At 60.8% G+C, this 10,574-nt stretch overlaps 1 protein-coding gene and 1 long non-coding RNA gene across 13 annotated transcripts in view; one reads left to right on the top strand and one right to left on the bottom strand.

Annotated features, from left to right (window-relative positions):
- PAX2 (paired box 2) overlaps positions 1-3,560 on the bottom strand; it is a 94,134-nt gene extending 90,574 nt beyond the window's left edge. For both annotated transcript variants that reach the window (XM_067000446.1, XM_067000447.1), the window contains exons 1-2: positions 3,336-3,560; positions 2,965-3,112 (exon numbers count right to left, since the gene is read on the bottom strand). In XM_067000446.1, the coding sequence (XP_066856547.1) occupies positions 2,965-2,989 (25 nt within the window). In that variant the 5' untranslated portion in view covers positions 2,990-3,112; positions 3,336-3,560. The remainder of the gene's footprint in view (positions 1-2,964; positions 3,113-3,335) is intronic.
- The window catches only part of LOC136791237 (uncharacterized), a 318,474-nt gene that overhangs the window by 194,522 nt on the left and 113,378 nt on the right, over positions 1-10,574 (top strand). The gene's annotated exons all lie outside the window — the stretch shown is intronic.

Below are 10,574 nucleotides of genomic sequence, written 5' to 3'. Positions count from 1 at the left end.
TTCTCTAGGAGAAAGAGAAATTGTCGCCATGTGACCAGCTAATTTCTGACACGCGGGGCTTTTCCCCTCCCCCGGCGTGGGGAAAATATCTCCCGTGGATCTCTTTGCACTGTGCACAACCCATAACTTTGGCAGTGTATATCCAGGGTTATTTCGGCAAGGCAGTTTTCCAGGGTTAGGGGAGGTGGTTGCATTCCGCTAAATGGATCCTTTGTGGTGAGTGCAGATTTATGCCCAGTTTTGATTTATAATTAAATTAGCTTCTAATTTGCAATATGTGTGTCTGTGTTTAAAATGTACCTAATCTGTGCGAGCGAGGACGGGGGCACTTTAAATGAAAATCTACCTTTCGCCTCAAGGGTTGCTTTATGAAGGGCTAGCCGGGAGGGCAGCGTTCAGCAGGAAAGCGGGGCTGTGATTTCCATTAGCAGCCGTCAATCAAGCCTGCTTTTCAATACATCAATTAATAAATCCGAGTGGGGCCGCGGGCTGCCCCCCCAGGGCACTCTTTCCGGCTGGATGGGGCAGTGCGAGGGGAAGGAGGGCGAACTTCGGCCCGGCCCGGCTCGGCCCGGCCCCCTCCCGCGGCCCCGGCCGGGCAGCGGAGCCGGGGGGCGCCGGCCGCGGGCTCTCGGCGAGCCCCCCGCCCCCGGCCCGGAGCCCCCCGGCGCAGGGGGTGCGCACCGAGCAGGGCCCGGACCCCCGCGATCGCCGCTTCGTGGTTAGGCGTCACTTAGGGAAGGGACCCCCCCCCCCCCCGCCCCTTTCCGCACCCCCGCACCGTCCCACCCCGGGCGATAAACGGCGGCGGCTCGTTCGCTGAGCCCCGAACGGAACGGCGTTTTTCCCGATTAAAAGAGGGGCCGGGACGGTGGGGAGCCCCCCCGGCCCGACAGCTCGGCCGCTCCCCGCCGCGGCTCAGCGGGCCAGGGGCGCACAGGGGCGCACAGGGGGCGCCGGGACCCCTCGGGGGGCAAATCGGGGACCCCGCGCCCGGCCCCCCGCTCTCGGCGGCCTCTCCTCTCCGGGGGGGGCCGCTCCTGCCGCCGGGCCCTTCCCTCGGGGAGGGGGAGAAGCCCGTAGGGAAAGCCGGGGCTGGGGGCTCGCCTCCCCCTGCAGCCCCCGCACGGCGCTGCACGGAGCCAGCGGCTGGGCTGCCTTTCCTGCCATCCCGGCCGGTGTCAAATAAAAAAAAAATAAATAAAAAAAAAAGAAGGGAGCGAGCAGCCGCACGCTGCTCCGTGGCCATCATCACTGTAATAAAGCCTGTCCGTTTGATTTAAAAACAGCACGGCGGAGAAGGCGCCTGTCACCGGAGGCTGCCTGCCCGCCGGCCCCTCCGGCCGGCCCCGGCACACGGCTCTGCCCGCAGGGGCTCAACTTCGGGAGGGGAAGAAGTGGAAAGGAGAGAGGGAGATGGAAGGGAGAGTCTCCCAGGCAGCTTGATCCCATTAGCTCCGTCCTTGGGTTGCATATTTATACGGTCTAGGAGGTGAACAGATGGACTATCAATTTAATTCCATCTTCAACACCATCAGAGATTGATTTTCTACTCGCTTTTAATTTTGCCATAATTAATTAGATCATTACAACTGTTTTCTATTGATCTCCCTATTTAAACCTCAGATGCAAAGGGACTTCGGCAGATCCTTTAAAAACACAGAAGGGAAAAGGAGCAGAGGGGGCTGCAAACTTTCTGAAGGTTTGGTTTTTTTTTTTCAGTTTCGGCTCAGAAGATTTTCGGTGCGGAACAGCGAAAAAAAAAGCCGCTGTGGCCTTTTCCTCTACGAGGCCTTTTTTCGTTGCCTTTATATTTTTCCTGCACGTTTTGGTAAAACTGTGGTATTTCTCTGAGATACCCAACAAATGCAATACATTTAATTGGTTCGATTATGAAAATACACGCTCGCACATGTGTGTGTGTGTGTGTACGGCCACACACCCACGCACACGGCGCGTTGCCTGTTAACATTTACCGAGGTGCCGCGCAGACATTTGTCTGGGGGGCTTCTATCGATCGGGGAGAGATTTGGTTTCCTGAAGGGCGGCTGCTTTTATTCGCCTCCCGTCCGCCTCTGTCCGTTTGTGCACCCGCAGCACTCCCTGGTCGGGGACCGTCTCGCCCCGCAATGACAAAAGGCGGAGGAGCTGCGAGCCCCGGCTCCAGATGTACGCCGGAGCCTTTCTTCCCGAGCCTCCCCTCCAAGCGCACGGTTCGCGGGCAGGGCAGCGGCACGGCTCTGTGCTGACAGTCGGCGACCCTTGCATTTCCAGCCTCCATTTGCCTTTCCGTCCCCCCCCCCCCCCCCCCCCCCAAGAATCCCTAAATTAAAAGCTCCGTTTCCACACGCCATTCCGGAGAGCCAGACCGCCTGATTGTGCTTTTAGCGCGCCGGGAGCGCGGGGGACAGGCAGCCTTCCCCCCCCCCGGCGGGGCTTGTTTGAAGCTTTGTTTGCAAATCATAAAATCCAAGACGGGCGGGGGGCCGGGGACCCGTCTGTCGGTTTGGGGGGCGCCAGGACCCCCGCCCCGCCTGGGGGCGATGCTGCCCCGGCCCCGCAAGGACCGGCGGAGCAGCTTCGGGACCCCGCCGAGCAAAGTTGCACGGAAAGAGGGAGGGGGGGGACATGGGGAAGGGGGGGGGGGGGGACAGTTGAGGCGATGGCCTCAACTTTTTGCAGTCGGGAGAAAAGTGCGGGGCCGGGAGCGCCGTGTGGGGGCTGGCCCGGTGCGGGGGGGGCAGCTCCCCCCCCCCCCGGTAAAGAAGGTGGAAAAGCAGCAGCCCCCTGACGGGGGGGACCCCGCGGGGAAGGGGGCACTACGAAGTGAGACGGCAAGTGTAGGGGAACCTGGATGGGCAGGGAGCACGGGAGCAGAGGCTGCCTCCTGCCAAAGGAGGGAGTTGGGGGTGACGGTCTCATCCCTCCCTGCTGAATATTCAGCGCCCCCCCCCCGCCCCTTACCTGCTCTCCCTGAGCTCTGAGCCATGGCTCCCCTGCCTAATGGCCCGTCTCCCCGGGACGCTGCAAGCCAGGAGATCCGCCGCGGCCTTTTCTTCGCTTCTCTCCTCCCCGCTTGGGTGTCTTGCTTTCCCCCGCTGACTTTCGAGATCTAGGCGCAACCACCCAAAACTAAACGGTTTAGATAACAACACACACACACACACACACGCACACCAGAGCACCACCACCACCACTACCAAAAAAAAAAATAGCCAGCCACAGAGAAAGACCCGCCGCTCTACTGAGCCGGGACAGGCTAAAAGGAGGGGAAAATAAATAACAATCAAAGCAAACGCAGCGCTGCTGCTTATAAAAGTGGCGGGGGGACTCACCTGCTCCAGTGCGGCAGGGCTGTACAGCCGGGAGGAACGGGGACCGGGGGGGTCCGCGCGGGGGGGCAGCGCCCGGCCCCTGGTTCCGATCCCCCGTGCCCCCCTCCCACAAAGCGGCTACCTGTGGGGGAGCCTTGTTGCGGCAGCACATTAATTTGTTGTCTTATTACCATAAAAATGTGCTCGGAGAGGGGCTGGCGGGGACAGGGGACAGGAGACGAGGCAGGACAGGGGAGGAACTTCCTGGGACTTGGGCAGGAGGCGGCGGGCTCGCCGCGGGGGCCGGGCGGCTCCGGGGGGGCCGGGAGGCTCCGGGGGGGTCGGGCGGCTACGGGGGGGGGGGCCCGGGCAGCTCCCCAAGGGGGGGCCGGGGCCGGGGCCCCTCCGCTCGCTGGTGCTGCGGCGGGCGACACTCGGGGGCTGCCCCGGCGAGCGCCCGGCGCGGGGCTCCGGGAGGGCGGCCGCCGTCCGTCCGTCCGTCCGTCCGTCCGTCCGCTCGGCCGCCCCGCGCTCCGCCGCCGCGTTTCGGTGCAGGCTTCTCGGTTGGGAAGAGAGAATAAAGGAAAGCGCACACGGCAGAGAAAATAAGAAAAATTCCCCGTGCTAAAGACATCACCGAGCGGATATTTTTCTTTCTCTCTTTCTCCCCCCCTCTTCCATCTCCCCATTGATTGAAAGTCTCGCTCAGCTCCAACAAGGAGTCCCAGGAAAAATGAACCATTCTGCTATCGATTCTTCATTAAAATTACATTTCTGCATTTGCTAAATTGGTTTTAAAAAGCTTCCCCTGTTATTATTGTCTTGTCAGAGCCGGCGGTGCTGGGCAAACAGTATTTAAAAGCTTGGGACCTCTCCAAGATGAGGCTGCTGGGGGGTTTGTGTGTGCGCGCGTGTGTTTCTTTTTCTAAAGTGCTTAGGAAAATGTGTACAACGCGGGCTGGCGAGGAGCACGCCACAGACAAGTGGATCAGTGTTAAAATAAAGAAGGTGCGGGGAGCGCTTTCCTTCATAACACTTAAACCCCATCGACTGTCGCTTCGAGCAAAGAAAAAAAAAGTTCCATTTTCAATACTAAAACGGGGCGCCGAAAGCCGACGACGGCGGCAGCGGGTATTTTTCTGCCACGCCGTCCCCAGCCCGGCTGGGCAGCAGGCGCCGGGGCTGCCCTGAGCGCATCCTCGCCCCGCTGCTGCTGCTGCTCTGAGCCGTGCTGCTGCCGCCGGGAGAGCTTTAAATAAGTCCGGCTAACCCCCACGCACACCGGAGTGCTCGACCTGGCCCCAAGGAGCCCCACGGAATCCCCCCCCCCCCCCCCAAACTGCTGTGGGAAAAACCCAGGAGGGACTCTGGGAGATTTACTCTGAATTCTGCAAATTCTCTCTCGAAAGAGCAGGGAAGCAGAAATGTCTTCCTGATGTGTTTATCCCCTAATCAGTTCATTAGTTATAAACAACATGACATTAGAAGTTAGGAGGCAGTTGATATTAATTTTTATTTAACTAGTTGATGTTTAATCCGTCACGCCAGGCTGCTTAGAGAGAGCTGCCTGACACAAACCAGTTAGAACTTCATACACGGCGATGATTGTCCGGGCACCGGGACAAACAGCCGGCGGGGGGGCGGCCGGGGGCAGGGGGGGCGAGGGGGGGCGAGGGGGAGAGGGGCGAGCCCGGGAGGGAGAGGAAAGCGGGACAGAAGGCTGGGAGGTGCCCCTCCCGGGAGGGGGAGAGGGGGAGAAAGACGTGAAAATGCAGAGAGAGGGGGAAAAAAAAATAAGGGGGGGGGGGGCGGCAAAGTGCCTGCCGCAGGCTGAGCGGGGGGGGCGGCGGTCGGGGCAGCCCGGGGGTTCCCGGCCGGCCGGGGGCGGCGTGGGGCCGCGCAGAGCCGAGCGAGCCCTCGGCTTAATTATAAGGCGCGCCGCTTAATTAGGACGGGGGGCAACACCAACCCGTGGTGGGACCGGGACAAACGGGGATGGGGCTTCTCCCGGCTCCCCGGGCCAGGGGGGCAACCTGGGGCGTCAGGGGGCGACCCTCGGGCAGAGAGCAAAAGCGCTGCCGCTGGTGAAGGGAGCCGGCGACCACGGACGGGAGAGCCGTGGGGTCTTTCACAGCCGTGGGGATGATCACGGCCGTGGGGATGTTCACAGCCGTGGGGATGATCACGGCCGTGGGGATGCTCATGGCCGTGGGGCCGTTCACAGCTCCCCGCCTTGTGCCCAAGGCCGGGCCGGCACGCAGCCCCCAGCCCTCGGGGTGCCCCGTGTGGCCGTGCCCGCTCTGTGTCCACACGCGTGGATCCCCGCGCCTTGCCCACCGGCTCCGGGGGTGCAGCGAGGACGTGGGACCCCCCCACGCCGCCCGTCCCCTGCCTGTCCCCCCGAGGGGACCGCAGGCACCGTCCCGGGCCGCCCTCCCTCCTGCGCTCGCGTGGCCGGCCGGGCGCTCTTGGTGCGGGCGCCTTGCAGCGGCAGGTGGATTCCCGCGGGTTTCGCAATTAAAACATCTCTCGGCGCACCAGGCAAGCCCTCGGTACCAGCTCCGTGCCTTTCTTCCCCGGCCGCCCCTTCCTCCGTGCGGCCGTAGCCGAGCGGCTGTGACTCCGGGGAGTGTTCCCGTCCGCCACCCATATTTTAATATCAATTTCCATATTAATCAATCACCCCATCTATCTGCTGGATGAAGGAAATAGTTCGCATTCCGAAGAAAATTGCCTGCTTTCCTGCAGTTAATAGTTAACTCCGGAATAGAAAGTTCCCAGGGAAATGCGGAGGCAGAGCGGGAGCGGCTCGCCCGGCTCCCAGCGAGCTTCGGCTCCGGCGTCCCCGCCTGCGGCCGTGCCGCGGGACCCCGAGACCCCAAAACCCCGAGATCCTAAGCCCCCCGAGACCCCCCAGACTCCCTAGATCCCCGATCCTGACTCAGCCCCGCTCCCCCCCACTTTAGGCAAAAAAACGGGGCTGAAGGGGGGTGCGGGCAGGAGGGGAGCAGGCTCCTTCCCCGCAGGTGGGGACAAAAGTTTCCGCAACAGGTTTGGGGGGCTGGTGGCGAGGGGAAGCGCGCCCTGCCTGGCTGCGTGGCTTGGGAGAATCGCCAGGAGATGGGGGCCGCTGCCTCTGTCCGGCGTCTCCCCTCCCTGGCTCGGAGGCAGGGTGCGCCCAGAGAGCCGGGGGGGGATCAGAGGGGGGACCGGACCCGGGCCGGGGCCGGGCAGCGGCTCCCGGTGGGGAGCCCGGGCACGGGTGGGCGCGGGTGGGCGCGACCCGCCGGAGGGGGCAGTGCAGGTCGGCCGGGGCCCGGAGCGGGGCTGCTGCTGCGGCCCGAGCTGTGGAGGGGGCCTCAGCCCCGGCACAGGCAGGGGAAGGGGATTTAGCCTCGCCCCGCCGCCGTGAGGCTCGGATTGAAGAGCGCTTCCCAAAACGTTCGCCCGTCCCGTCCCGTCCCCGCTCCCACCCTAACCGGGCGCAGTCCCTCGGGGGTCCGGGCTGCCGCAGCCCGCCGCCGGGGGGCCGGGGAGCGCTCTGCCGGGAGTCTGGGAGAGAGACGGCGGCGGGGGGGGGTTCGTCCCCTCCAGGTAGTTCAGGACAAGTTTGTAGCTCGAGGAAGGGGACCGCGAGTGCCTGTGCTTGGGGACAGCCCGGGCTGGCGGGGCTGGCGAGCTGCCCCCGGGGCCTGGGCAGTGGCTGTGCGGGGTAGGGGAGGACACCCGGGCTGGGGACACCCGGGAGCCTTCGCCAGAGGCGAAGAAAAGGAAGGGAAAACTGGCAGATCACATGAAAAACCCGAGAGGCTGAAGGCGCAGATAGCGCTGTGTTAACGGGTGAAGGAAGGGAAAATAAAAGAAGGATGGAACTAAGTGAGGGGATGGAAATCAGGATGGATGGATAGACAGAGAGACAGACATTGATTTTTACTTGTATTAGAGAAAAAAGGAGTCAATAAAAGAAGGGGACGTTTGATTTGAAGATGAAAGGAGGATGGATGGGTAAACAGAACAGCGATGTAATTTTAATGGGAAAAATGGAAAATATGAAGAGAGGGAAATAGAAAATGAAAATAAACTAGCGTTTGTGGACAGAAAGAAGGGAGTAAGGCAACAGGAAAAGAGAGGAAAAGAAAAAGGAAAAGAAAAGAAGGAAAATAAAAGGAAAAGAAAAAAGAGAAAAAGAAAAGGAAATAAAAGAGAAAAGGAAAGAAAAGGAAAGAAAAGAAAAAAGAAAAGAAAAGAAAAGAAAAGAAAAGAAAAGAAAAGAAAAGAAAAGAAAAGAAAAGAAAAGAAAAGAAAAGAAAAGAAAAGAAAAGAAAAGAAAAGAAAAGAAAAGAAAAGAAAAGAAAAGAAAAGAAAAGAAAAGAAAAGAAAAGAAAAGAAAAGAAAAGAAAAGAAAGAGAAGCGGAGAAGAGAAGAGAAGAGAAGAGAAGAGAAGAGAAGAGAAGAGAAGAGAAGAGAAGAGAAGAGAAGAGAAGAGAAGAGAAGAGAAGAGAAGAGAAGAGAAGAGAAGAGAAGAGAAGAGAAGAGAAGAGAAGAGAAGAGAAGAGAAGAGAAGAGAAGAGAAGAGGTTTTTAAGAGCCGCCAAGCAGTTGGTGGGCACCAGAATTAGAAGGGAAAAGCAGACACGTTTATGGCAGCCCGCACCCAGGCGGTGGGGTCTCCCCACTGGCATTTTGAGGCGCCCCCCAGCCCCAGATGGTGAGAGGCGAGCAGCCTTGCCCCGCTCTTCCCCCTCCAGGTGCCTTTGGGTGCTGGTAGCAGGGTCCCCCCCGAGGGGCCTCCCGCGGGCAGCGCCGGGGGGGCCCCGCCGCCGACTCCCGGCTTCCCCCCCCGGGCCGCCGGGCAGAAGCAACAGTTCTCGGCACGCCGGGTTGTTTTTTTGGGGTGGGAAGGAGGCACGTCCAGCCCGGCCCCGGAGCTCTGCCCGGCTCTTCGGGGGGTGGCACGGCCGCGAAATAAAGGCGCCGGGAGCTGTGCTGCCTCCGCGCCGCCGGGAAAGTCCAAACCTCAGCGGAAAACTCCGGTACCCCGGGCGGTGATAACGCCAAGGGGAAGAGCAGCGACAACAATGACGAGGCGTTTCCGTATATTAAAGGCTCACAAATAAATGTCCGCCCGCCCCCGCCGCCCCCCCCTCCCCCCGCGACCCTCCAGCCGCGGGGCTCCTGGTTTGGGCCGGGCCGGCTTCGGGAGGGGGCTCTGGGGGGGGGATAGTAAAAGCCGGGGAGATGTAACTCGTGTGCCTTCCGCCTCGTCCCGGGAGCACAGCCATTGTCCTTGTGACAAGAGTCTCTGCCATGGTCTGGGGGCTGCGGAGAAAAGGAAACTTTGCGGGGCCGTCTCCAACTCCGCTGCGGCCAGCGCCCGCAGCCCCCCCGCCAGCCCCGGCGCACAGAAGTGAGGGGTGCTGTGGGGGGGTGAGGCTGCGGGGGCCGGAGCAAGTTAATTTCCAGCCGATTTCTCATTACTCTTCTTAACGCCTATAAGGGAGAGAAAATTAGGCACACAGCACACGTTTTGGCCACTTCATAAAAAATGCAGATTTGAGAGATGATGTGAAATGTGCCCTCGAGTCAATGATTAAAGATAGCTGACTACATTTTTTTTTTCCCTATTTGGAGTTGAGATGAGAAATGCCCCTGAGCTCTGCAGGCCCAGGAAGGGCCCTTCGATAACTGATAAATTGGCCCGAGACCTGCACCCCCCGCCCCTCCCCACCACCGCTGCCTTCAGCCGGCGATGGGTAGGGAACGATCGGGGGTGTAGGGGGACATGGGGGGGTCCCGAGCTGTCCCCGTGTGCTTGGGCACGGCCGGCAGGCACCCGCCAGGGGCTGCAGCCCCCTGGGGTCCGCAGTCACTTCTGCTTGTCACCTCTCCTCCGGGCCAGGCAGGGGAGGGAGATCCCGCTTGGGCAGAATTCAAAACCGGCCTTAAAAACCCTTCGGGGAGGGGATCCCAGCCTGGAAACGGGCTCGGTCGTTTTCAGGTTGGGAGTGCAGCAAGTTGCGGAGGGCTGATAGCCACGGGCACCTCTGGCAGCCGCGATCCTTCCCCGCATGCCAGGAGCTGCGCCTCTGGGCAGGTTCCTCGATAAAGTTTGGCCGTGGGCGGGTGGATCTCGGAGAGGGGACACCCCCGCCCCGCCGCCACCGCGCTAAGGGGACAAAGAAGCCTTCGCCGAGCCCTGCCAGGGAGAAGTTTAGAAGCACGGTGACAGAAAACCGACGTGAAGAGCCCAAGCCTGTGGCTTGTCCCTCCCTGGCATCCTCGGCTGCCGCCTCCGGGGCTGGGGGCATCAGTGAACCCCGCAGCCGGGAATGGCGAGGAGGGGCGAGGAAAAGCGGGCACCTCCGCCCCAGCGGGTCCATCTCTGGCTTTCCCAAACGCATCCTTCCCTTCGACCCCCACCACAAACTTCGGAAGAAGGAAAAATAGAAAGGGAAGGAAAGATAAGAAGAGAGGGGGAAAAATAAAATCAAAGCTTTCCAGCCCGCTGGAAGAAGAAATGTGTATTTCTTTTCTCTAAACACTCCTAATTTTTCAACCCAATTGAAAATAATAAAATGTATAAAGAAAGCAGGGATGCAGTTTTCCAGAGCTCAGCTGCTGAATAACTCCTCATCAGCCGCACCGATTTCTTTGATTAATCCCGAGGTCTAAAGCAGAAGCAGTTCCAGTATGATACCTTACACGCCAAGCTGCCTCTGCTTCCCTACTTTGTTAGACTCGTTTATGCGCAATTTTTTTAACAACGATTCCAACTCCTTCCCCCCTTAATAACTCCGCTCTTATTTATTTATTTTTCGCAGCGGTACCCGCTCTCTAATTGCCCCCACTAAACTCCTTTTGCCCATCCTCGCCCCCCCCCGACCGCCGGGGAGCAGGAGGCCCCCGCTGCCCGCCGCAGGAGCCCGGAGCGCGGCTCCCCGCGGCCCCGCAGGGATTTCCGCGACCCTGCAGGGATTTTCCACGGCTCTCCGCGGCCCCGCAGGGCTGTCCCTCCCGGGGCAGGACGGCACGGACCGGCACGGCACGGCACGGCGCGGCACGGCACGGCTTCCCCGCGCAGCTGCGGCTCCAGGTGCTGCACCCGCGGCTGGAACGCGTTCGGCAGCGGCGAGGATTTGGGGGCAGCGTGCACGGGTGCGTGACCCACACCCGGAGCCCTGTACGGGGAGGACGAGGCTCTGATTCACGCGCGTGTCGCCGCCCATTGCCGTGCCTTCCCCAGGCGGCCGGGCACGTGTGA

Source organism: Anser cygnoides, chromosome 7, assembly GCF_040182565.1.
Source record: "Anser cygnoides isolate HZ-2024a breed goose chromosome 7, Taihu_goose_T2T_genome, whole genome shotgun sequence".
Lineage (NCBI taxonomy): Eukaryota > Metazoa > Chordata > Aves > Anseriformes > Anatidae > Anser > Anser cygnoides.
The sequence above is the reverse complement of the archived record's forward strand: the minus strand, read 5'-3'. Positions and strand labels throughout refer to the sequence as shown.